General features: G+C 44.6%; 2 protein-coding genes across 10 annotated transcripts in view; one reads left to right on the forward strand and one right to left on the reverse strand.

Moving 5' to 3' along the window:
* Window positions 1–2,078: 2,078 nt before the first annotated feature.
* Window positions 2,079–24,819, forward strand: UGP2 (UDP-glucose pyrophosphorylase 2). The gene is made up of 10 exons (XM_057423465.1): window positions 2,079–2,271; window positions 7,772–7,899; window positions 8,438–8,545; window positions 17,418–17,603; window positions 19,020–19,153; window positions 19,812–20,109; window positions 21,167–21,364; window positions 21,496–21,738; window positions 22,734–22,838; window positions 23,728–24,819. Exons 1-10 carry the CDS (start codon window positions 2,253–2,255, stop codon window positions 23,833–23,835), a joined length of 1,527 nt encoding a protein of 508 aa, XP_057279448.1. The 5' UTR covers window positions 2,079–2,252; the 3' UTR covers window positions 23,836–24,819.
* A 1-nt stretch (window position 24,820) lies between these two features.
* Window positions 24,821–27,177, reverse strand: part of VPS54 (VPS54 subunit of GARP complex) — a 51,903-nt gene continuing 49,546 nt past the window's right edge. For all 9 annotated transcript variants that reach the window (XM_057423460.1, XM_057423456.1, XM_057423457.1 and 6 more), the window contains one exon: window positions 24,821–26,059. In XM_057423460.1, the coding sequence (XP_057279443.1) occupies window positions 25,954–26,059 (106 nt within the window). In that variant the 3' untranslated portion in view covers window positions 24,821–25,953. The remainder of the gene's footprint in view (window positions 26,060–27,177) is intronic.

Genomic DNA, 27,177 nt, shown 5'->3' on the forward strand with positions numbered 1-27,177 from the left:
TGCAGGCAGATTAGAAGTTATCCCTGTTTATTACCCCATAAGTTTGTCTGTAATTATCTTGTAAAAGAATGACTGTAAAAGAGTTGTTGCGGTGCTACTTGGAGAGCATCCAGCTTGCATTTTTGGCTTGCAGGTCCTGGTTGTGGGGCTGCTCATGCATTTAAGGTAATAGCAAGTTCCCACCATTGTCTGGAAAGAGGAATCAAGACTTTGCTGAAGTCCTGGATTGAATCAAGGACTTTCCCTGCAGTACATCTAGGGCAGAAGAGGAGCATCTTCCTTGACGGGAGGCATGCAGTGAGCTGCTGAACACGTCTGACAGCACAAAGCCCAAAGGATGCTCCCAGGTCAAGTGAATATAAAATTCATTCAGCACTTTAAGTCTCTGCATTTTTGTTTTTCTTTAAAGCTGAAAGAAATGGGCATATCCAGATGGGAACCATCATCCCAAAACAAACTGACTGCCTCAGCCTTCTCTTTTCCAGGCTGAACAACCCAAACTCTCACAGTCTGTCTTCACAGGAGAGGTACTTCAGTCCCCTGATCATCTTCATAGCCTCTTCTGGACTTGCTTCATCAGGTCCATGTCCCGCTTGTGTTGGGGGCCCCAGAGCCAGACGCAGTACTGCAGGTGGGGTCTCATGTGAGCACAGTAGAAGGGGAGAATCACCTCCACAACGTAAGTCCACGTAGAGCTGGTAGGCAGGCAGGAGCACCCCTGCATCCCCTCAAACACAGCAGAGCTGGGCACGCTGACCCACACCACCACTGAAGGGGGGCTTGGACCAGGGTGTTGGGCTGCAGAGTTGCACCAGGGCACTTCCCTTCTGCAGGTGCTGCTGCAGGGCAATGCTCCAGCATGGAGCTGGCCTTGGCCCTACTGCACCTTAACCCTCATCAGCAAAGCTGCTGATCCCACTTTCTCAAGTCCAGAGTTTGTATCTGCTCCCAGTACTGTTGGACTCCGGACTGTGCTGTTGTTTAGTGCCCAAACTAAACAAACAGGGTGCTGCTATCTACCTGAGAGCAGTCATGGTGGGCAGGGGCACGGGCTTTCCTGCCATCACTGGGTGTCAGCACCTTGAAGGGCGTCTTAAAGCAAAAATGGGCAAACTATTAAGCCAAGAGGGAAATTACAGTGGATCCAGAAGCGGTGCTTGGCCTCCAGCACCTCCTTGCTCGCTAAGGATGCTCCACTAGAGCAGTACCTCCATGCTGCGCGCAGCCAGAACTGAAAGACCCAAGGCTAAACTTGATAAATCAGAGCTATTACCCACACCGGGCACTGAATTTCCTTTAATCTCGTCTACAAGCCCCGTTTCTCGAAGCTCCCACCCTTGAACCGCGGATATCGCGACAGAACAACCACCGCGATTCACGTCCACGGGTCTCCCGTGGGGCGGGAGGCCCCCGGGGGGGGGGAAACAGCGGAGTGAAGTACAACAGCGCTGAACCCCGAGCCGAGCCGAGCCGAGCCGAGCCGAGCCGAGCCGAGCCGAGCCGAGCCGGCCTATCCCGCCACAGCCCCGCCCACTTCCGCCGCCTCTGCCGCGCGGGTCCCGCCGGGAAGACTCCGGGACCCCGCCCTGGCCGGAGGGGGAGGGGGAGGGAAAAGGGGGGTCTCCGCTCCGCCGCCCCGCCCCTCCCCGCCCCCCGCCGCCCGCGGTGCCGGCAGCGACGAGGTGGGTACGGTGGGACCGGCGCACCCCCCCCACGTCCCCATCCCCTCCCCGGTGTGGCGTGAGGGAGCGGCGGCGAGGGGAGGCCCCTCCGGGCCCTCCCGCTGCCTAAGGGAGAGGCGGGGCCGCCCTCAGGCCTAACGGCCGCACGGGACACCCGGCCCGGCCTGTCCCGTCCGGGAGCGGGGAGGAGCCGTGCTGCTCCCCGGGGAGGCGGGCGGCCCAGCCCGGCAGGGAGGAGAGAGGAGGGGAGGGTCGGGGGTGGTGAAACCTGGGGCGCGGCGGGTCCGCCTCTTTCATTGATGAAATTTAAATTCCTCGGGGGTTGCCTCCCGCCCGCCGGCCCGGGAGGGACAGCTCGGCGGAGGGGCGGGCGGCCGGGCTGCTGCCACCACCGGGGATACCGTCTCTCCCGCCTCCCCGCCGCGCAGCAGCCGGACCGCCGGCGGCCGGGCTCCGCAGGGGCTCAGGGAGGCAGCCCGCCCTCCCGCATCAGCCTTGGGGCAAAAACCCCCTGAAACAGGTCACTCTATATTTATAAGGGCAAAGTGGTTGTTTTACTTTAGAGCGAAAATGTCGGCTTTTGCGAAAGGTAAGCTAACGCGCGTTGTAGTGTATTTATTGACTCTTCAGCTGTGTGTACTTAGAGCTCTAGGTTTTTTCCCTCACTTACTTCCGTAGAGCTCAGGCAGCGGTAGGTGTAGCGGCGCGATCGGCTGCCGAGCAGTGATGTGCAAGGGCTTGCTCCAAGTGTTTTTGCTGTTTAGCAGCGGGGCCTCTGCTGGCTCGGCTGCGCTCTGCTGGGGATCGGTTGGATGCCTGGCTTTCTGCTGCGGTAGAGGCATACGGTGGAATCAGACGCTTGTAGCGGCGGGGCTGTTATCCACTGCTCGTGCACTGGTGGGATATTGGGGGGGGGGGGTCTTGAAAGCACAAATCACCCCTTTCCACTAAGCGGTCTGTTAAACTTGAGGATGAAAGAGCGCTGGGGTCGAACGTATTCACTTCTTTTCAGAGTGTATGTTGGCGTTTTCTGATCCCGGTAGGCTCCGGTGCTCTCCTTCACTCTCCGCATGTGTGAGCGTGTGTGTACGTGGTCAGAGTTTCAGATTCCGTTATTGTGAAGAGGGGAACCAGCCCAGAAGAGGTCATTTTGGGAAGAAAAACGACTTCGGTGCATTGCTGTGGCAGTTTTCTTCCCCTGCTTTCCCGTGTTCCTAATGGTGCTTGTGTGTTTTTTGTAATGAAATCCGTGCCTGTAGGTTTCCGTAATAGAAATCCATGCAGGCCTATCAACAAATGTAGTGCTGCCCATAGAAGGAACATGAGCAGTCTTTTGCTATGTGAACTTGGACACTGCAGGCAACCAGGGGCCTTGGCAGGCTCTGGGAAATCGCTGTCTCTGTCCCAGTGGATGTCTAGGACAGTTCAACAGTGGTGTGTAAATGCATTGATTGTCTGCAAATGTCCTGTAGCACCTGGGCAAAATGCAGAAGCTGAACGGGGGAAGTGTTTGAGCTGCGTTGCTCAACAGTCCGCTCTGAAAGTTACCAAGATAAGCCCCTTCTTGCAGTCAAACACATTAGGAAACTACATTTGAATTGTTCTTTCTAAATGGAGTTGGCTTATCTCAGCCTACTGCTGAAGGTGGCCATCTTGCAGGCAAGTGGTATTATTTACGAAACTGAAAGCTGGAGAGACCTATAAAAAGATCATCACCAGTTTTTAAAGTATTACCAGAGACTTGACAACCATAGAAGCTTTTTACAAAAGCGCTTGCCATTTAGATACTCTCTTTTCAGGCTCATAGTACTAAAACGTGTTGCCAGTGTCAAGTGATATGTTTAGCATGAGGATCTGCTGCTAGACTGAGGAATCCAGCTGAGTCTGACTGCAACACCTAAACTCTTGGTGTGTGCAGCTGGCAGGAATGGCTTCCTAGGCTGCAAACTTCTGAGTTAGCTCAGGCTAACATGCTCATCAGTTAAGGAAAGAGCACGTTTAGGTTTTGCTTCACATGTGCTTCAGTCCAACGTGTTGTCAAAGTTGCATCTAGTAGTAGGAAAAGAAAAATGTTTGTAAAGGCTGGGTGGGTATGTTCAGTTCTACAAAATCAAAGAAACTACTGTTTCTTATCATTGCACATTATAGTGTGAATAAGGAGAGATATTTACCCTCATCAGGGATAAAAATTGCCTTGAACTTTTCAGGGGAGTTGGTGGAAGTGAAGGCATTCGCTCTGTACCCTCAGCATAAAGTTCAGTTGTTATAACTTACTGGCCACCCTTCCTGATTTTTGGACAAGTAGTCTGGCTCCAAGGAGACCTAAGTCATATTCTGCTGCAGGTCTTTCTGTGTACTGGCTTGGATTGCAAAAGTAATGACAATTGATAACCCTCAGTCCAAAAGATTCCAAAAGGGAACTTCTTGCTTCACTTGTCCCATGATTCCCTCCTCTCTCTACTGGGTCCTTGTATACTGAGTACCAAGGCAGTGAACTTCTCTTCAGAGTGAATTAATGAACAAAACTAATCGATTTTAATGCATCCTCTGCTTTTAATGTAGAATGAGAGGAGGAAATATGTGCAGACCCTTAAGTAAGGGGTCACTGCTGTTCTGTTCTTGTGCAGTTTTCCTCTCCCTTATTTTGTTTCTGACAGTCTACAAAGACCTCCTTTTTATTAGCTTGATATGGTTTATCATATTTTTGTCATCTTGTATATCAATTCTGAAGTCCTGTATCATAAACCATAAATTCTCAGCCATATGCTGTGAGGGCAGGGGCCAGGTTAGCAGTGAGAGCAGAGCACAAAAGCAGGCTAGAAATAACAGTGGGGGCAGGAGGGTTTGAGTGAAGCTCTCCACGTGTCAGACACCACTGTGAGCATGGTGAAAGAGCTTCACTTTCTCTACTACCTGAGGAAGCTGTTTCTACTAAAGACATTAAAATAAGATATCCTGGGTGGTCACTTTTGCACAGCTCAGTGTCTGAAGCCTCAAGTACTTAGACGTGCTCTTCTGTTCTGTGCTAATAGCCTGCGTGGGCTGGTTCCCCAAGAGTCTTCCACTACCTTATCCCACCCTTTTCTTCCTTCTGATGAGTGTTCAAGAACACTGATCCCATAAAAGTGGGCTTAGGCTGAAATCTGAGGCATTGGTTGCAAAATATCTTGGAAGAATCATTTCTTTTTAAAAGTAATTAGTGAGTTTGTCTGCATGTACCCTTGGAAATCTCTTCCTGCAATTACCCAACACCTCTGCTTCCTGTCTGACTTTCGGAGGCACAATAACTACTTTTCATTAAGCCTTAGGAAATTTTCCTTGCCTGTAGGAAGTAACTCTTTTCAGATATGTAGTTGCACTGGCCCTACTTCCTCATTCCTGCTGGGGTGATTGGGGAAATCAACCTTCGCCCAGGCTGTTATATTTAACAGTAGCTCATGTGGAAGGACTGCTATTATCATGTATAAATACCAGGTTCTTCCCAAAAAATCTGAAGGACAGCAACATGGGAATAACCAGTACTGAGTTTGTTCATTTGGAGTGGATGTGCTAATGCCGCTGTTGTGGTGTTGCTTTGGGGGGCCTTTAGAGAGTGCCATAGATCGCCATCCAGTCCAGATTTTGGTGGGCATCTCTTAAGATAAATGCTGAAAATGCCTTGCAGAGGCACCTTAAAAGCAGAAACCCTTTGAGTTGCTATTTCTCTTGTCTGCTTAGTTACAGTATTCAAATTCTTACTTGGGCAGAATAGATACTTTCCTGCACCAGGCAAACACATGCTTTTATGGACTCCAGCCATGTCTACCTCTTTCCTTCCCCAAAATAATAATAATAATAGTACTCATAATGCTTTCCCCAAGCAACCGTGCCCTGGCATGTTGGATCTGGATGAGATGAGTGGGTGCAGTAGTTGTTAAATGGTCAACATAAACCCTAAATATTCCCTGTTGCCACTGCAGGGTGCAGCTGACAGCTCTGGTAGCTTTGGCAGGCTGGGCTTTGGTAAGAAGTGTCTCATGTAGCAGGCTGCTCTGCTTGGTGCTTGGAACGAGCAACAGGTTGGCTTTGCTTCTCTGTGAGGACACGGGTGATCAAATGTGTTTAGCATTTGCTCATTAAGTGGGGGAGAATTTTTAGTATTTTATATTTTTATATATAAATAATATATACAAAAAGGCCCCAAACAAGCATTATCATACATTTACTTTTATGATGCTTTTTTCTTTTGATTTGTGATGTTACTTGATCTTTAAATGCTTTTATCTGGTAGATACAAGCCTTGGCTAATACGAGTGAACAGGATTTTCCTACTTGCACAGGGAAGTTGCTAGCTGGCTCTGCCTTACTTGGCCTCAGTGTATTTAACAGCATGAATGATGGTCCCTGTTGGATAGTTGGTGTTTGCAGAGTTTCTTTTGAGATGTGTTGCATCATATTGGGAGGTTCAGATGTTTTACAGACTGATGAACTGTGAGAAATGGCCACTGTTGCTGTAGCAGAAATCATGTATTACAACATGTTGCCAGGAGGATTACAAACATAGGAAAGCATCTCCTAGCAGTTATTTTTCTGTGTGCATTAAGCCAAACAGTCATGTTTCAGTGTGCATTAACCCAAAATGTGTGCATGGAAAGACCGTACTTGTAGCTGTTTGCTATGAACACACCAAGCTTGTGTAGACCTCCTCGTTTTCCTGTAGGAGGAAGTGCTTCCTAATGAAGAGCTGTCCTGCCCACGTTTTTACATGCTTGACCTGGAAAGATATGCCTAGCAGGCTTTCAACTATTACCTGCTTTTCTACTAAATGAAGCATTTGAATAAAAAAAAGAACCTATTGTTCGTTGCACTGTTCATCTTGAGCTGGCGTTTCCCCTGTGTTGCACCTCACACACTGTGTGCACTGCAGCACTTGTCTGTCTTTTTTTTTCTCCTCCCCTACCTGCAAAACAGTGCAGTCAGGAAAATGGCTTCTGTGGGCTTCAAAGCAAGGATTAGATACTGTCGCTGAGGCTGTGGAATACTTTGCTTAAAAACCCTAAAATAAAATCAAAATTGTATTAAAATGATCTGCCTCTGGCTTTCTTACGTTCAACAGCTTTTTAATGCATGTTCTGAATCAGTAAACTTTAAATGCAGTTTGCTCTTCTAACCATATTTTCTGGCAGTATCACTCTGATCACTTGCAAAGTTTCCTCGTGTCCCTTTTTGCACTAGTATTCAGGGTGTTTCTAAAATCCAGCTATATTTGGCAATACATGACTCTCCGTGTTGCCGAGAAGTGATTACTCAAGGGATTTGGCAGAAATTAAATTAACTGAGGTCTTTAGAGAACATACTCAGAATGTCTTTGGAGAACGCGCTCACTTCAAACACTTTCTGCTGGAAAATAGTCATGTCCTCTCCCGTTTCTGTCTGTGATGTGGACTTCACCGTATAAAACATTTGTGTATTAACTCTCTTTTTCACTTCCATGGAGCTTGCCACTTTCAAAAGCAAAACAAATGCAGAAGTGATAGACAGACTAATTTTCTGTGTTGCTTAGTAACTGAAACACACGCTGGAGTGTGAAAACACTCACACGATAAAGTAACAGGGTATTTAGTGGAACAAACTGAAGATCGTGTGAAAGTGCACTGTATAAATCATTAAAGCATATGTTTTTATTTGCTTGTGTGAGCAGAGGGATACTCTTGATCACAATGTTCTACATAAAAGAACTTTTTTAGTAAAAAGCTATTTCACACTTCCACTTGCTGAAGTGTGTTGAGGCAGTAGGATGTGAATTCCTTGGCTCTCTAGCAAAAAAAGTGTACTGCTCTGGATTATAAACACTTCTTGAGATGGATCATTGGTCTTCTGAGAATATTGAGTTTTGAGAGAAGAATTGTTGTTCTTTTGGTCCCAATTTAAGGTCTGTTCTCAGAATTACCAAGAATAAAACCTAGATTCATGGTGTGCTAGCACAGTAATAAACTGAGGCTGGATTATATGAGTTTATTAATTTTTAAAAGAAAATTGAAGGCTGTTTGTAGTCTAAATAAGCTACTTTTCATGTTTTCCCTTTAACCCTCTTATAATTTCTATTTAAGATTTCAGCAAAGCAATGTCTCAAGCTGGCACTTCACAGTTTCAGGAAGTCATTCGACAAGAGCTGGAGTATTCAATGAAAGTAGAACTTGATAAGATACTTGCAACTGCACCTTCAAATGAGCTAGAGGTAAGGAGCGTGACATGGATGCAATTCGGAGCATGAGAAATTAGATGCAGGAGATAAAGGCAAATATTATGCAGGGAGACAAATCATAGAATATCATGATCCTTAATTGCAGAATATGCTCTGGTCTTGTGTGGAAGAATAGCCTGGATGTAGTGTAAATAGCCTTTCAGTTTTTATTAACTGGATGACAGAGTTACTAAGTGTTTAATTGCCTTTAGTTAGTAAAGGTTTTCTGTGTAATCTTTAATGGGTTACAGAAAGTGAGGATAAAGCTTTTACTGTGAAAATTGGGCCAAATTCTAGTGGTTATGATTTTGCCTTGTCTTTTAGGTGTCCAAGTTGCTTTTGTACCTTGAGTCTTAGTGGAAATGAGCTCTTGGTACCTTCTAGAATTTTTCTTAAATTTTAGCAAATCTGCTTCAGTGCTGATAAAATTACTCTTATGAATAGATTGTACATCAGGTTTGTAGAAATGCTTCTGTGATTGAATAGATAAGCATTAAATACCAGACTTAAGTAATGCATTTCTTCTTTGTAGCACACTAAAAACGACCTGGAAGGATTTAAGAAGCTATTTCATAGATTCCTACAAGAAAAGGGACCATCTGTGGACTGGGGGAAGATTCAGAGACCTCCAGAGGATTCTGTAAGTTGCAATGAAGTGACAGTCTGTAAGGAACATAAAACTGATAATTGCTGCTTGTAGTAAATTGTGTAGTCACCCATGGAATGAATATATCTGCCATAGTTCTGTAAAATCACATAGGACAACACTTTGGGTTTTAACTGAAAAATAATCGCTTACTGACATATGTTGTATGTGTTTCTGAACATCAGGTCGTGCTTAACATATGTGTTTAGTACTTTGGTGTTATTTTGTTAGCTGTTCTTTGAGCAGAGGAACAAAATGGGACTGATGCCATCTTACCATTTGGTACCTTCTGTGGAGTAAATGGTAACTTGTGTTGGAAGGGAAGTAGGTAGGGCCCTGGTTGTTCCCATTTCCCACCTGCCTGTGTGGAAGAAGGTTGCATGCCTCGGATGAAACTGTTTCCAGCGATCCATGCTGCTAAATAATTTGGAAGGGACATATGGCAAGTGGGCTGGCTTATAGCTCATTTAGCAACTTCTGTAACCTGCAGCAGCTCAGTAAAAGTGAGGAATCTGAAACAAGCAGTTGACTGGGGTTTTCTGGAGTATAATTTTCTAATGTCATCTATGTTGTTATAACTTAAAACGTACCACTTGAGCTGCTGCTGAAAAAGCACTAAATAGGTTTTTTTTCCCCAGCACTGTTTAGTACTGAAGTAAATACTTCCTATTAAACCTAACCATTTTATTGATTCATCTGCAGCCCTAAGGCTGTCTCTTGACTCTTGCATAGCTAACAATGTAGTTGTGCTATGAATTCTTGCTTTTCCCAGTGTAGTGATCTTGGCATATTGCAGGACTTCTGTGTCCTCACACATCTGTGGTTTCTCTTAGCCTCTCTGTGGTGATTCAATTGAGGCTCTGTTTCCAACTGAAAGGCAGGCTGTCCGGTTACTTCCAGAACAGATGCAGTGCTGCTCTCTAAAGCGTTGAAGAATGATGCTGTTTTAGAGCAAGTCTAGGGTTTTTCCAAGGTTGAGTGTTTTCTTCTAACTTCAAAAACATGTGATGTCTCTGTCTTCTGTACTGTAGCACTGAATGAAGTGTTACTTTGGGGAGAAAAATCCACCTTCAGTAAAGAGGCCAAGGTGAGAAACTGGAGTTCTAGCTAATGTGACTTACAAGGAAGACTGAAGAAAAGGGGGTTTCTTTTAGTCTAGAGGGGGTGAGAGACTGGGGAGTGATAAGTCTCTTATATATGTAAAAAGGTAGTTGCAACAATGAAAGGAATAAACTGTTCCGTGGGTCAAGATAAGTCCTGGGATTAAATGACAGCAATTTGATGCGAGTGAATGGACTGCTTTGTGAGAGGGAGACCTATTGTCTGTTTTAAAGTTTTGCACACCTTCAGTGGAAAAACTTTCACGTTCTATAAAGGACTGAAAATTACCGGGTAGGACACTGGGAGCAGATGTTAGACAGGAAGGTTATGATAAGATGTTGAAATAGACTGATAGGAGATTCCCAGGCATGGCAAGCTGCTTAAAAAAAGAATTTAGACAAAGGTCTGAGGTCACAGAGGGCTGAAAGGAGGCAAGATTAGAAAAGAGTTCTCTTTTCTTCTCTGTGGCCTGTACTGGCTGATTCTCAAATGTGTCCCTTAGCTGTGTAGCAGCTTGTGACAGAGAGAAAGGTAAGAATCCTGCCAAATCAAGTCACTCTGGGTCAGGCGAGAGGCACGTGTAATCTTAAATGAAATTTTGCTTCCTAGAATGACCTGCAAACCAAATAGTCACGCTTGGTAAATGTCACAGAAGAAAGCTAGGGAAGAATACCTGCCAACAAACTTCCTTCTATGCATTCTTCACATTCATGATTTAGGATTACTTGGATAATATTTAGACTTCCTGATCTGACAGGATGTGGGTTGAGCACTCTCAAAAAGTGAGAGCAAGCTTTTCTTTATTTGCTGACTACAGGAGTTCCATCTTCCTCCCTTCCTCAAACCCTGCATGGATTTATCCTGCCTCCACCTCCTTTTAACATGTCAGTCATGTAGAGAACATATTGTGAAAAGTGCTAATGTGCCTTACACGAAACCCTTTCCAAGTGACCTGCAGCTTAACTTCTCTCAAATTATTCTTTGCTGAGGGGTGATGCCTTCTGGAATTATTAGATAAAAGGTGATTTCTGAGAGACCAGAATTCCAGAATTGTTAGCGTAGCTAGTAATGCAGCTAAGAACAGTAATGTTCTTACCTAATGTAGGTAAGAACAGTATGTGAGCTTCTAAAAGGGGTAAAGGGTGATGTATTTTAGAGGGGCTTCAGAATTTAGACTGCAGTACTGAGTTCCCTGGGACATGTGAATCCATCTGTGAATATATGCAGGTTTTCTCTTGAGTGTTCAGAGTTTTCTTTTCCTAGCTATAAACCCTCGCAGTATGCTTTCCTTCTGGTCTTTTTAAAACAGCACAGAGACTGACAACAGCACACACAGGACTTTGTTAGGAAATTTATTGGTAATCTCACAAGTGATTTATAATTGCCTGTATGGATGAGCTTGTTTTATGAGGTGATGTGGCAGGGTGCTGGCTGCTTTTGAGAATCTCTCACTAGAAGGATCAAGGCCTAGAAAGCATTGACGTACTCTCCCCAGTGTGAATTTATTTGCCTCTGATTCATAGAATCATGGAATGGTTTGTATTGGAAAAGACATAATCAGTTAGAACCTCCCTGCCATGGGCAGGGATCCCTCACCGTAGACCATGTCACCCAAGGTTCTGTCGAGCCTGGCCTGGGTGGAGCATCCCTGACAGGGGTGGAGCATTTACCACTTTTTTGGGCAGCTTGTTCCAGTGCCTCACCACTCTCACAGTAAAGAACTTATTTATATCTGACCTGAATTTCCTGTGTTTTAGTTTTAACCCATTACCCCATGTCCTATCACTACAGTCCCTAATGAAGAGTCCCTCTCCAGTATCCTGTAGGCCACTTCGGATACTGGAAGGCTGCTATGAGGTCTCCACGCAGCCTTCTCTTCTCCAGGCTGAACAGCCCCAACTTTCTCATCCTGTCTTCATATGGGAGTTGCTCCAGCCCCTTGATCATCCTCATGGCCCTCCTCTGGACTGTCTCCAACAGTTCCATGTGTCTTTTATGTTGAGGATACCAGAAGATTGTTTCGGAGAACTGGTTTGCTGCTTTAACAGTCCAAAGCACTGAGAATTCTGCCAAGTGCAGTCTTCAGCTGGTACCTAGTAGAGCTCAGGGTTATTTGTTCAGGCATATATGTACATGTATGTGTGTATGCATAGTCATACATGTATGTGTATATCTATAAAAAAAGCACCAAAAATGTGCCAAAGTGTGGGCTTTGGGGGCATGGGGGGGGGGGGAATTTGTGTTTATTTTTAACAGCTTAAAAAGTTCCTTAACAGTTTATTGCATTTACAGGCTTTGTCTTTTAATTTTCTACCTTACATAAGCCACTTCTGACTTTGTGATTAGGTTGGAAAGGTGTTTCAGGCTTTTTCCCAATGCCACAGGACTGTGCTATGCAGGGGCAGAATTTCTGATCAGACTTCCACAGGTCATGTAATGTGTTATCCGCTGTGCTTGTTCTTTGAATGTAGCTCTCTATTCTTTCCTGAAGCATCTGCTGATAAGTAAAGGCTCTTGCCAGTAAATTGAAACAGAAGTGATTGTCTTGTAATATTCCTCCGTTTTTATCTTCAATGGGAGATTTCATCCCTGACCTCCATGTTTTCCTTAATACTAAAGGACAAGCAACTTGTAAGCGCCACACAACAATAACAGAAGATTGAACCTGTTTCACACTATATTGGTAAACATGTGACTTGTTTTTTCCTTCCAGATGTTTTGCTTCCATGTGTCCAAATGCTTGCAGTGGTAGCTAGCATAGTTCAGACCCGTTACTGTTGCAGTCTTCAGAGAAGAAGGTATACTTAGTCAGAATGGCAGTTAACAAGGAGAAGAAGATAAAGAATGTGGACATGGCAAGTGTAATTTAATCCTGTTAATGTAGATTGCAGCAATCTGTTTGTTTGAATTGGAAGCAGTAACAAAGTCCTGCTGGGAGGACTGAGAGCTACAGTGATTGAGTAAACCTCAGAGCTGCAATGTAAAACATCGTCTAGGAAGTAAAGAGAGCATCCAAAGCAATGTGTGAAAGGAGCTTGTCTATCAGAGGCTTTTTTTCTCCAGCAGTTGGATTCTTGTCTGTAGGTTAGGTTGACATCTCAATGAACTAAATTATGAAGAAAAAGAATGAATATCATGGTTCTACTCAAAACCCAAAATACCTTCCTAATTTTAAACTCTGGAAACAGTTTTTAAGGGTTCACTTGTTGCTATTTCTTAAACTGTCCATTGGTGCGGAGTAAGTATTTCCATGTTGCTCTGTAAGTACATATTGACTAACATGGGTGTATTCCTTTCCAGTCTACCCACGAAGACAGCCCTGATGCTCATTTTGTCTGTCTCTGACAAACTCTTGCAAACCTCCTTGTAGTAGGAGTATGCTTCTGAAATCTGTTAGTCAAACTCCCAACGTTGTCTCATGCAGACTGTTCTGAAAATCACTTCTGTGACATTGTCTGCAAAACCAAAAGAAGCTGCATATGTCATCTTAGAACAATCCCAAACCACAGTTTTGAGACATGTCTCAAATGAGTAATGCTGTAGTCACAGAATCATAGAATCAAGGTTTAAGATTATTAAGTCCAACCATTACCCCAGGACTGCGAAGACCAACACTAAACTGTATCACTGATGCCTTCTTGGCTGACTGGGCACAAGCTGCTGATGTTCAGCTCTGTCAGCACCCCCAAGTCCTTTTCCATGAGCAGCTTTCCAGCCACTTTGCCCCGCATTTGTAGTATTGCATGGGGTTGTTGTGGCCCAAATGCAGGACCTGGCACTTTCCCTTGTTGAACCTCATATCAGTGGCTACAAACTATCAACCCAGCCTGTCCTGATTGCCCTGCCGGGCTTCCCTACCCTCCAGCAGATCAACACTCCCACCAGGCCTGGTGTTGTCCACAAATTTACCCAGGGTGCACTTCATCCCCTCATCCAGATCATTGAAAAAGATACTAAATGGCACTGGCCACAAGCCCTGAGGGACACTACTAGTGGCTGGTCACCAACTAGATGTGATAGAATTTACCACCACTTTTTGGGCTTGTCCATCCAGCCAGTTTCCAGCCCAGTGAAGAATACACCTTATCCAGGCCATGAGCAGCCCATTTCTCCAGGAGAATGCTGTGGAAGACAGTGTCAAATGCTTTACTGAAGTCCAAATAAACTGTGTCCACAGCCTTTCCCTCATCACCCAGCACACACCTGGTAGATTGAAGTCCCCCACAAGAACAAGGGCAAGTGATGGTGAAACTTCTCCCAGCTGTTTGAAGAACACTTCATGTGTAGCTTCATCCTGACTGGATGGTCTATAACGGACTCCTACTAGGATATCTGCGTGGTTGGCCTTCGCCCCGATTTTTCACCCACAAACATTCAGCCTACTCACAATATTGAGTTCAAAGCAGTTGGTGCACTCCCTGACATACAACACAACCCCACCACCTCTTTTTCCTTGCCTGTCCCTTCTGAAGTGCCTGTAGGCATCCGTTGCAGCACTCCAATCATGTGAATCATTCCACCACACTTCTGTGATGGTGGTTATGTTATGATTTCCCTGCTGCACAATGGCTTCCATGCTGCGGGCATTGGCATAGATGCATTTAAGTTGCCCTCAGTCTGGCTCCGATAGTGGCATGCTACCCCATGACTCATGTCTGGCAAGCCTGGTGTTACCCCCTTCAAACCTAGTTTAAAGCCCTCTCTGCATGCCCTGTTAGCTCCTGGGCTAGGATCCTTTTCCCCCTCTGGGACAGGCATACCTTGTCTGCTGCCAGCAAACTTGGTGCTGTATGAACTTGACTGATGGTCAGAAACCCGAAAGTGCTGGTGGCAGTCATGGAGCCAGGAATTAGTGAGATTTTTCTGATGTAACCAATGACATTGATTGAGACTGGCAGGAGGGATGAGAACACTGCTTGGGCTCCCAAACCCTGAACCAGTCACCCCAAGGCACTGAAGTCCTTCTTGAGTCCCCTTAGGCTTCTTGAAGAGATTTCCTCATTGCCTGTCTGGAAGACTAATAAAGGATTGTAGTCACAGCGCCATACCAGATGAGTGACTTTCCTGGTGACGTCCCTTACCTTGCCCCAGGGAGGCAGCAGACTTCCCTATGAGTCTGATCAGGCTGACATATGGGCCCTGTGCTCCCCTTAGGGTGGAGTCAGCAGTCACCACCACTCTTTTTCCTAGTAGAGGTGGTCGTAATATGAGATGTTCTCTGACTCTTCTGGGGGAACTCTTCTGACCTGGATGATCCGTTATCATCATCTTCCTCACTTTTCTGATCCTCATGTACTGGGGTCTTGAATCTGTTGTAAAGGGAAATGCATGAGGCAAGTAAGATGTAAATAAGCCATGTCATTCCTGCCTGGTTTTGTTCCTGAAGTACTTCCCCATCGACACTTGCTTGGCAAGTCCACTGTTCCAGACCCTTAGAGCAAGAATTGATTTTCATTACTGTGGGGCACTTCTTATGCTTGTGTATATACTAAGAGGTGATGAGTTCTGCATATTGGTGCCTACACATGACAGGAACAGCTAGATGATGGCACTGGCATCCAGCAGTCCTGATGCTGCAACAATCCTTCTTGAATTGTAGTTCTTGACATTTATTATTCTCTGAATTAAAGACCCTTCAAAATCCAGGGCTTCTTTGCCAAGTTGTTGTTTCCAATGCCTGTGCCAGAAGAATTGAAATATTTAGCAAGGCTGAGTTATAAATTGTGTGTTGTAGCTGATGCAACATCCAGTGAACTAAGTCCTTGATGGAGCCATTAACTTCATCAGGATTTTACTCTGAGCTTAATGCATAAGTGATTTTCAGGCATGATAGCAAAGGCATGAAAAGGTAGTCGGCGCTTCAGCAAAAGCAGATGATTTTGAGGCAGTCTGGCCCTGAACTGGGTGGCAGACTGCCTGCTTTTTGGAGAGCTATGTTGTGAATGTTGCAAGGAGAATGTAGTGAGACTTGAGATCATCTTTTTGGCTGTTCAGATGGTTTCTGAGCACTGTGGGTGTGACTCACATCCCACCCCGCTAAAGCTCAAACGTCAGTGTTTTAAATGCAGTTGGAGTCTAATATGGAATGGTATTGGCCTTGGAGTGGATGAGAAGTAGTAAATCTCGAGTGTAAATCTCTAGATCCTGCTGGTAAGGAGTTGTTCAGTAAGCTTTCTAATGTTCCTTCAGTACATCAAAATCAATGTTCATCAGTACATTGAAATCAATGCTTATCATCTTTTAGTGACAAGAAGGGTTGTTTTGTGAGGTGTCTACCCAGCCTCAACACAGTCTCTCTCGTTGACAAAACACAGCAAAGTTCTGCTTTTTGCACACTTCTGTTCCTGAAAAGTTCTAGGGGCTTTGGAAGGAAGTTCCTGCGTGTGTCCTGTGTGAAATGGCAGTGGTTGTGTTGCTGCTTGCTGCCTGAGCTGTGCTAATTCCATTTGGAGTGATCTTATTTTTAAACATGCCATAAGCTTTCCAGATTCCATAAGGCAGAATTTCCCTGATGTGAGGGATCTGCTCTAATCTGCTGCCTGTGGCGTGCTGGAATGCTGGAATACACAAACTCTCTTCTCTACCCCCGCACATCCGGGTGAGAAATACGACTCTTGTTCCAGTACAACATGAATTTCCATTCAAACCTCAGCCTGACTTGCCCAACGCAAACAGTTCTGAAAGCTACTCTGTATGTATTTGGCTTTGGAAGTCAGTTGTGGATCTTACACACCCCTTACCAGAGCTAGAATAAATTCCTTGCTGCTGGAATACAAACAGCACTGAAACGCCAAGGCTTTTCTTCACAAGAAAATCTCTAGAAGGGCAGGCAAAAGGATAATTGTATTGATTTTGCTCTAAGAGTTTTGGCATGATGCTTATCACTGCATTGTTACCTTTGCTCCTTTGACTTAGGTGCTTTGGCTTAGGGGATAACAGTGCCTAATGCAAGGCAAACAGTCATTACAAGCCTGATTTTGCTCTCCGTTACTAGCCCCAAATGTAGCCCATACTCTGTTTGTAAATCTGTAGGATACAGCCGTCAGCAAGGTAGAAGACTTTCTGCAAGATTTAATGTGACCTGGGTGAACTCGTCCTGAAAATAGCAGGATAAGAACTAGGAACTTTCTTCCACATTTTAGCATACTGTTGGAAGAGATAAATTATTATATAGTACTAATAGTTGGAATAAAAATAGGTTTAAACTGAGTCAACCAACCTTTTGTCAAGAATGTTGCCTTTGACAACCTCAAAGCAAAGTTTAGGCTGTTTGTGGAAGAAGAGTCTTATGTTCTGCATGCAGGGCCTGTGTTCCTGAATATTGGCCTGACTGAAGAGGGTCATCTTACAGAGGAAGTGAGTTAGGTGGCTCACAAGAAGACCCCTCTCCTTCTGCAGGATAAGAGGAGGGTTGTAGAAACTGGCATAACAGACCTGACTTCTTCCTTACCCTTCTTCAGTCTCAAGTCAGTCCCCTCTAGCTGGAAGAGCAGAGACATCGTTACATCTGGATGAAGCTGATTGTGACTGGTGTCACAAAACCCATAGAACCTCTCAAGAAGAGAGGTTATTGTAGCAACAAATTGGGTTATTTGTGTTTTGTAACGAATCAGATTATTGCAGACTCATTCTGCAAATATTCTGTAGTAAATCCTGTAAATAAATGTGGATGTTATTGCTAAATTTGAAGTTTTGCAGGTTTTTAGCAGAAAGCAGTTCCCTTCCAAGTATCTGACTGCTGAGGCTCGGTTGCTTGTTTTTACAGATCCAGCCCTATGAGAAGATAAAGGCCAGAGGACTGCCTGATAACATTGCTTCTGTCTTGAACAAACTGGTAGTTGTGAAACTAAATGGCGGCTTGGGCACGAGCATGGGTTGTAAAGGCCCAAAAAGCCTCATTGGGGTGCGAAACGAGAACACCTTCTTGGATCTTACAGTTCAGCAGATTGAGGTAACTTCTGATGGGCTTTGCTTTCTGTGCTGGAGGAAGCAAGACACACTGAGCTTTGCTGCATGACCCTTGAAGAGAGATTACAGTGGAGGCTTGCCAAAAGGAAGAGGAGAGGGACATTAGGTCTGGTCACGGTTGCTAGTGGTGAAGTGGGGAATTGCTTTAGAAAGAATAGGCATGAAAGGGACAGAGCAGCCAGCCATTGAACTCTGTTCACTCAATACATGTTAGCACAAGTGTAATTCAGCTTGTGCACACCAACCAGTGCTGATTGTCTCCAGAAACACCATTATTCAAACTGTAGAGCTGGCCTGGCGTGGCTCATTCCTGTTTCTGACTCCTCCAGGTGCGAGTTTAAGTTTAGCTTTTTGAAAGCCTTTTTTATGTGTATTAGAACAAAGCTCTTCAAAACAGCTTCAAGTTCCTTGTTGAATTAAAACTCTCATGCTGGAAGAGATTGCTGGCATTTTCCTCTAAAGAAAGAGAAGTAAAAGAAAATAACAGCTGCTGGTGTTGAGAGGACATTTCAGCTTATGTTTTTAACGCAGAATATTCCTCACACAGCAGATAATTATGGGGCTTATTAGAGTATGAAATTGGGTGTGCCTGTTCCATGGTTTCTGGAGCTCCACAGTTTTTGCCTCAGTGTGGTGTTTGTTTGGAGTGACTCTCCCATGTCTGTCAGACACTTCTACAGCAGACTTAAATTTATATCCAGCTAATGCAGCCCTAATCCTCTGCTGCTGCGGGTGCTTTCTCAAAAGGGTCCTGGTGGAAGCCTCTGACTACACCAGAGGGTAATGATCCCAGCCACTCCCCAGCAGACGAGGACTGTCAGATATATAAAGCTTAAAACTCACTGCAGTATCTTTTTTTCCCTGCATGCTCTATTTTTGGAGGAGTGCTGTTGTGTTTTTTGATTTTTGCCTGTGCACATGGAAATGCTCTTCTGTATTTCAGCTCCATTCTATAGATTTCCAGGGTGATGTTCCATTATGTACTCTTGGTACTCCTGTCCATCTCATAGCCTGCCAAGACAGCTCCAAAGTGAAACTTCACCCTGATGGACTGCAGTAATTGGAGGGAGAACATGCCTTTCGTAATCAACAGCAGCCTAAAATTTAAAATCATTATTTTGTGGTGGTGTGCTTTTCAAATTTTAAATCTCAATGCAGATTTTAAACCAAAGATTAATTCTACATTAATTATTGTGGCCCTTAGCTTTACTACTTATAAGGATTTGTTTTCCTTTACCTAATTTAGTATCCTTTCTGTCAGCATAAGCACATCTTGCTTTTATCTCATGCATTTATTATTTTCAGTCTGTTTTATCTACTTTTTTTCTCCCAAAACCTCAGGTGTCAGGAGTTAAAGCTAACAATACATACTGAATTTACCATTTTTTTCCCATCTCAGCATTTAAACAAATCCTACAACACCGATGTTCCTCTTGTTCTCATGAATTCCTTCAACACGGATGATGACACAAAGAAAATCTTGCAGAAGTACAGTCACAGCCGTGTGAAGATATATACTTTTAATCAGAGCAGGTATCACAAAGCTTCTGCACTTGGGTTGAAAGGCAAAGCTGGTTTGCATTTCTTCATGTTTCCAATGGTGTGAGGTTTTAGTTTGAGACGCTGAGGTAGCAAAATGTCTTCTGTACCCAGGTTTAGTCTCCATTTTGGCCCTCTCTGAAAGACTGAAGCATCATGCTGTTAAGCGGAGTTAAAGGCATTGTATTAAAAATAGGGAGAGGGGTGTGTGGGGATGACAGTTTCTAAGGAATGCATGGGTAATGGTGTACTGGATGCTGGCCACTTGATTCCTGAACTTGCTTTTTGGGTACCTTGGCTCTGGAGGGAAAGAGAACATGGCTTCTGTATCAAGAACAACCTCTCGTGAAGTGGCTGATGATGTTAGAGGTGTGCTCAGCATGCTCTGTCAGGGGAAAGCTGTTTTACAGCATGGTCTGAGAACTGTGGCTTTAAATCATTGAATAAGAGACTGAACTCTGCTGCTTCTCAGTGATAGCTCAGTATTTGGATGGGTCTTTCAATTTGATGTACTTACACCCATCTATAAACATGATACCTTCAAAAGCTGTATGGAAAAGCCTATGTAATTGCACCTTTACTCTTCTATTTTGTTTTCCTTCATGTTAGTCTGATGTTGGTGAGAACTTCACACAGCCCATTGTCTCCCCAGGTATCCCAGAATTAACAAGGAAACTCTGCTGCCGATAGCCAAGGATGTATCTTACTCAGGAGAGAATACAGAGTGCTGGTATCCCCCAGGGCATGGGGATATCTATGCCAGTTTCTATAACTCCGGTCTGCTGGATAACCTCATCGCAGAGGGGAAGGAGTATATTTTTGTGTCCAATATAGATAACTTGGGTGCCACTGTGGACCTTTACATTCTTAACCATCTTATGAACCCACCCAATGGAAAACGCTGTGAATTTGTCATGGAGGTGACAAACAAAACCAGGGCGGATGTGAAGGTAAAGGGAGCTGGTTGTGCAAGTGTGTCTGAATGCTTGGCATGTTGGTGACAATCACAGCCTCTTGTCTCTTCTGTATGCATGAATTCAGACATACATTACATCTTCTTAGTGCTATTTCAGGCAGCATTTAACACATCAGCTGTGATCTAATTCGAGATGCACAAAATCAGCAAGTTTATGAAGTTCTCATCCGTGCAACAAATTGGATCTAGGTTCTGGGCAGCAGGAGACAAGGACAAGCCTGGACTTGGCTGATAACTGAGAACACAAGTGACCTCTGCAGGGTGCTTGTCACAGCCTCCACACTGTCAGTTCCACAGGGGAGGAGTTTGAGGATGGTAAAAGCAGAGCACTGGGAGGTGGGGTCCAGCAGTTTTATCTCCACTGACTGTAAACCACCTCAGCCACTTACCCAGCTGTCAGTCTGCATTGCACAGCTCTGCTTGTCTCTCAGCCTGCTACTGCCCAAACCCCTGGACTTTGTACAAAGTCAAGGTTTGACAACTTGTGAGGTGTTTATGGCACATACTAAATACTTACAGTATGCAGTAGTTCATCCTGTAACTGTACTTTGCCTCTTTTAAATGTGAGGATGGGAAGAAACGCGATTTTCTCTGTATTCATTAGCTACTAAAAAAGCTCTGGCTTAGTCCTGTGAAACCACAGAAAAGCACTGTAGGAATACAGTTCAGGTAACTGAAGTTGTTTCTCTGTAAGTGCCACAAGTACAGAACTGTTGGATTTCCTTTAGATTTTGCTCCGTAATCTGGCAGAGGACTGCTCAAGGTGACTTTTTACAACAGCAGCACTTGCAAATGATTCACAGCAACTTTCATTAGAAGAATTAACTGTCTTGGAGTGCTGAAACATGATCGTTTGACAGTTCTGACTGTACTTTAAACATACTCTATAATTAGTAACCTGGTAGCTAAACACAAGCACCATGTTTTCACCCAGGTTCAACTTTAAATGCCAGCAAACCAGTGTGTCTCTTTGGGGTTAGGGGAGAGTTTGTCATGAACAAGACTTCAGTCTTCCTCTCTGCCCCTTGCAGGGTGGCACGCTCACGCAATACGAAAACAAGCTGAGGCTTGTGGAGATAGCTCAGGTCCCGAAAGCACACGTGGATGAATTCAAGTCCGTGTCCAAATTCAAAATCTTCAATACCAACAATCTGTGGATTGCTCTGTCTGCAATTAAAAGGCTGCAAGAGAAAAACGCTATTGACATGGAGATCATTGTTAACCCAAAGGTAATCCGCTAGGAAGATGTTAGAGGAAACGGATTCAGAAAGGAGCCACTGTGTTGGCTCGGACTTAGGCTCAGCATTAGTTCTGGGTACTGTTACCTGCTGGTTATGTTGACATGAGTTTTCTCTTCCAGACCCTGGATGGAGGCTTGAACATCATCCAGTTGGAGACTGCAGTTGGTGCTGCTATTAAGAGTTTTGAGAACTCTCTAGGGATAAACGTACCTCGTAGTCGTTTTCTGCCTGTTAAGACCACGTCAGATCTCTTGCTTGTGATGTCCAATTTGTATAGCCTTAATGCTGGATCCCTAACCATGAGTGAGAAGCGAGAATTTCCAACAGTGCCTCTTGTCAAACTGGGGAGTTCTTTCACAAAGGTAAACTCCTGTAACTACACTTCAGGCTTTATCTTTTTGAATAAAAACAGTCCATAGCAATAACTAACTGAAAAGTGAGGCTTAGTTTTATCAACCTCTGGCCATCATCTCAGCTTTCCTATGTGCATGCATGACGTGATGCTGTCAGGTGCTCCTTTACCCTGTTCTTTGAGGAAACAGAAGGTGAATTGGGCATTGGGTGCTCTCTAGAGCTTGTCCAGCATGGGTTAGATGCTGCCCTTGCTGGTTCTAATAGTTACCTCTGAAAAAAAAGGTCACAGAATAGTTAGGGTTGGAAAGGACCTTTAGATCATCTCATTCAACCCCCCCCTGCCATGTGCAGGGACACCTCACACTAAACCATGTCTCCCAAGGCTCTGTCCAACCTGGCCTTGAACACTGCCAGGGATGGAGCATTCACAACTTCCCTGGGCAACCCATTCCAGTGCCTCACCACCCTTACAGTAAAGAACTTCTTCCTTATATCCAATCTGAACTTCCCCTGTTGAAGTTTTAACCCCTTGTCCTGTCACTACAGTCCCTAATGAAGAGTCCCCAGTATCCTTATAGGCCCCCTTCAGATACTGGAAGGCTGCTATGAGGTCTCCATGCAGCCTTCTCTTCTCCAGGCTGAACAGCCCCAACTTCCTCAGCCTGTCTTCATACGGGAGGTGCTCCAGTCCCCTGATCATCCTCGTGGCCTCCTCTGGACTTGTTCCAACAGTTCCATGTCCTTTTTATGTTGAGGACACCAGAACTGCACACAATACTCCAGGTGAGGTCTCACGAGAGCAGAGTAGAGGGGCAGGATCACATCCTTCGACCTACTGGTCACGCTATGTCAATAGCAGGTTGCTTTCAAAGTAGCAACTCCTGCATTAACTCAGATGTACATACTAGAAAGGTGCCTGACAGGAGTTTTCAGGGAGCTCCTACACTTGTCTTGATCCATAGATGGGTTTAAAACTGTCCCTATTCTTTCGTGTCTCCAAAAGGTTCAAGATTACCTGCGGAGGTTTGAAAGTATTCCAGACATGCTGGAGCTGGATCATCTCACAGTTTCAGGTGATGTTACATTTGGGAAGAATGTTTCATTAAAGGTGAGTGTGTAATTGGGATGCTCCTGCAATTAAACATGACTGATCTCTGGTCCCTGGTAACTGAGCCTGCTTCAGCCAGGGCCTTTACACACAGTCCATGGAAATGCTCCTAGGAATTAACTGACTGCTATGGCTCCTTCCCTGTACAGTCCTAGTGAGAGATGAGGCTTATCTGTGCACCTTGGAAACACCACCGACCTCAGGATGCTGGCTCCAAAACAGGCCCAGTTCTTTGTCCATGAGCACATACTACCTTGCTGCCCAGGCCCCTTTACAGCCACAGGCCCCTTCTTATCAGTTGGGGTCCTTGAGTCATTGGTAGATGTTGAAGCTGAACAAGTTGCTTTCTGTCTCAAATGTTTCCTTAGGAGCTGGCCAGTCCTAAGCAGAATTTTGTCATGGTCCTGTATCAGTCCAGGGCAGTTCAGCTGCTGCCACAGATCAGTGGTGCAAGCACTCAAACTGAGGCTGTTACCAGCGTACACGCTCAGATGTGTCTCTTCCCAGTTCTTTCTGTGTATTTGCCTCTGGTGGCAAGCTATACTACAACGTACTCATGTGGGCAACATTTTTGCACCTAAAAGCAAGCACACATTAAGAGTGCTTACAGCAAGCACGTGTCTTCAAAGAAGGCATCAGCTCTGCTTATAAACTGATAGTATCTAGTATGCTGGTAATTGTAGTGTTTCCAATATTGCTTGTTTAAAACCTTTGTTGTGGGGAGAAAAAACAAACAGTCCACGCAGAAACAATACAACTGGCTGCATCCAGGCCCTGGCTGTTACAGCTGGCACCTCACACGTCCTCCAGACAGCGCTTCACTTGCTTGACCCAAATCAACAGGTACTGTAAGGTTTCTAAACACTGGTTTTCTTTCCTGTACGCCCAGGGAACAGTTATCATCATCGCAAATCACGGTGACAGAATTGACATCCCAGCTGGAGCTCTACTAGAGAACAAAATAGTCTCTGGCAACCTGCGGATCCTGGACCACTGAGTGGGTGAAAGAGCATGGTCAGTGCTGCAGACTGCTGTTCTAAACCAGCCTCCCGATGGAAGAACCTTTTAAGCATTAGAAATATAAGTACACAGAGGGCCTACGCTTTGTCATCTCCATAGTACCCTGCAGTATTAATTTCCAGTTACTTTCTCGTGCTTATCTCGTTAAGCAGACACATAGCGCCATGGATGTGCGTGAGTAACACTTCAGTCCTTCAAAGAGATTCTGTAACTCAGTTAATATAACCTTGAAGTGCAATACTGTTTGTCTTGCGGTAAGATGGACAGATCTTCTTTGATAAGAAGAGGCTCGCCTCTGACATTTAGTAGTTTTGAATTGCTTGTAACTGCAGAAAGCAAGCTGTGAAGCAATACAGGTGGGACAACGTGGTTAGCTACGCGCGTGACTTTCATGAAGGCACAGTTGAAAAACCAAACGTTTCACTACTGCTAAATGGGCTGTTAAAACCCCTGTAGTTCATGTGCTCACAACCCCAGAGCCCTCTTCAGCCCCCCCAGACTACAAGCACGATGTCTCATCCCAGTTGTACGTTGCGATAGTTGGGGTGAGGCTGCCGATACCTCCATTTCTGTATTGTGAGAGTAGGAATCGTCGCTGTTCCAAACTCACCCAAAGAATCCAATACTTGAGAAAAATGCCTCAGTATCCACGTGTGGTGTTTGCTTTTTCACATCCCCTTTAAGACTGGAGCTCCTGTTCATATCCGAAGCCTCAATCTGCCCTCTTCTTTTTCAATAAATAGATCACGTTGACTACACCCATGTTCATATTGTCACAGCCATGTATGTTAATTTATCTTCTCTTGAGTCATTTCTAAATTTGTACAGGAATTGAAATCCCTGTCCCGATCACTATTGATTTCTTAATGTTTCTCTTGTATTTACATGCAGACAACTTTTATTTTATAAGCTTAGTATAACACTGGTATGTATCATTAAAGAAGTTGGTCTTTAAAAACAACTGTGATTTTAGAGCTTTATTTTGACCGACAATTAATGACATCTGTTCTGCTAACAGATAAGCATGCCTGGCTGGAGAACCCGAGGCGCACACATACACGCACACACTGTAGACCATTCCATCGTACATCAGCAGCACAGGGTTAGGCACTCGGACTAGGGGTCGGGAGAGAGGTGTGAGGTGAGATACACAGGCACTTTTCCTTAGTACTGGCAGCGTCCAGTCTTAAAAGGTAGTGTTAAAAACTCTTCAATAAATTAATCTCAGCTGCACCTTCCTCGGGGGTGCAGCCTTGTATAAGCAGCCTAAAAACTTTAAAATCCTTCCTGCCCTGTTTTCTGTGTCCTCCTCGGATGTTATACCCATCACTTTTGTGTCTGTAGCACTGCAGAGCAATAAGCAAAGCCCTGAAGCACACTCCCTGTCCTTCCCCTCCTGGCAGTGGCCGTGCCAAGGGCAGGAAGCCATCCCTACCCCTTTTACTATCTGTTCTGTCCTCACTACTTCTTTGATGATGGCTTCAGCCAACTGCCTGTTAGAGTCCTACCTTCAGGTGGCAGTTTAGAGCCCAGCTGTGAGAGCCCCCCTGGAACAGGGCTGCTCCCTAACAAATCTGAATCCTGTATGCAAGCAATCAAAAGACATTTATTTATATAAAGTTCTGTAAAAAAATAAATTTTAAACAGCATAGTTTTCATAGAGAAAAACATTTTCTACAGAGTTCCAACTGCAGGATTTTCATATTGTACCATCATTAAATAAGGTGGGACACCGTGTGAATTTCATTGCACTAGAAGAAATGCAAAGCATCTTTTTAATATAAAGATATACAGAGCATTCTAGACAACTACAGCTGTGTTACAGCTATGTGTTCTTTTGGATTTGGTCCAAAGAAACCTGAGTCTGTTTCCAGAGAGAATGAAAAAACATTGCACAGACAGCTGATCGCTTGTTTCTTGCTGAAGGACACTGGAAAGATCACTCCCTGCAGCTCGCTCTGTGTCTAAGTTTCCCCAACTATCAATAGTGTCCTTTCTTGGACTCTGGTCTTAAGTATTCACCTCACAGTCGTCAAGGCTGCTTAGAAGAAAGTCAGTCTGTTGTCAGCGCCAAGTGACTGCTCCCAATGGATTATCACCTCTTCTGCTCCCAGATTTCAGCCATGTTTAGGTCTAAGTTGTTAAGGCCTTTCAGGGCTTGAAGGTTTCCAGTGTAAAAAGCTACATCTGAAGTAACCAGTCTGCAGTGAAACATACAACAAGGTTAGTACCTGAACCTCTCACATCCACCCAGAGCAGTCAGAAACAAGCAGGGTTTGTTCATGACTTGGGTAATTACAGCAATAGATGTTCAAACACTATGCCTGGATGAGATATTTTACCTATCAATTCAAAACTCACTGGTACAGATGTGGTTTAACAGCAGCGATTGTACGTAGCAGGATAACTGTAGGTGCAAAACTAACATTTGACCAGGTAAAGCTTCCCTAAAAATGGAGAAGTTCAAACATCAAGTTCAGAAAACTCAGCAGGAATCTAAAATCTAAAACTTCTCTTCCTGCAATGCCCGCCTTAATCTGGATTTAAACCTCCATTCCATCAATTGGGATATTAATTATTGCAACATTAACTTCTGTATCCTAGAAGGTTAATCTAAAGCAACCAAACAGCAGAACAGTTACACTGTTTGTAGTAGTTATACAGAGTGAAAATCCCTCATGCCCACCAGGACATACATATCGTGTGATCATAACGTTTCTAGTTTGAAAGGAGCAAGGTGGAGGATTAAGGGTTGTATTTTCATAGTAAAAACATTAAACCAGGATTCAGAGTCCTGGATTGTTACTATTACTACAGAAACAAGCAGTTTAAAACAGGACAAGGATCAGAAAAGCACGTTAAGAAGTAGGTCAGTGAAGACTGCCGGAACAGCAGCAAGAACAACAGCAGTGTTTGATGTTTCCCTTCTTCAACAGCCCTGACTCTGCATTCCCAGAGCTGTGTCCTGAAGGAAGAAACTGCTGTGGAACAAACAAGCTCGGGGTAGGCCTGTTCCTAGTGGCAGCAGGGACACCCTTCTGGCAGGGAGGATGAATGTGCTGGGAAATACACCACCAGTACATCACTGGAACACCTTCCCTCAGCCCTCCCATCTCAAAGGGATCCTTTTAGGCCATCTGACTACAAGCATCAGAGAGCAGGATGAAGACAGCACTGTGAAATGCTCCCCAACATGCTCTGGGTGCTCTCCTTTCTGCTGGGGCTGTGCCCTGACTGCCACACAGTAAGCTTCTTGGCTTACAAATACTTTAGGGGGTACCAAAGGCAGCTGGGTGTTATCCTGCACATACACCACAAA

The sequence above is a fragment of the Pezoporus wallicus genome, unplaced genomic scaffold (assembly GCF_028554395.1).
Source record: "Pezoporus wallicus isolate ANWC-B61680 ecotype Strahan unplaced genomic scaffold, APGP_CSIRO_Pwel_v1 contig_4191, whole genome shotgun sequence".
Classification (NCBI taxonomy): domain Eukaryota; kingdom Metazoa; phylum Chordata; class Aves; order Psittaciformes; family Psittacidae; genus Pezoporus; species Pezoporus wallicus.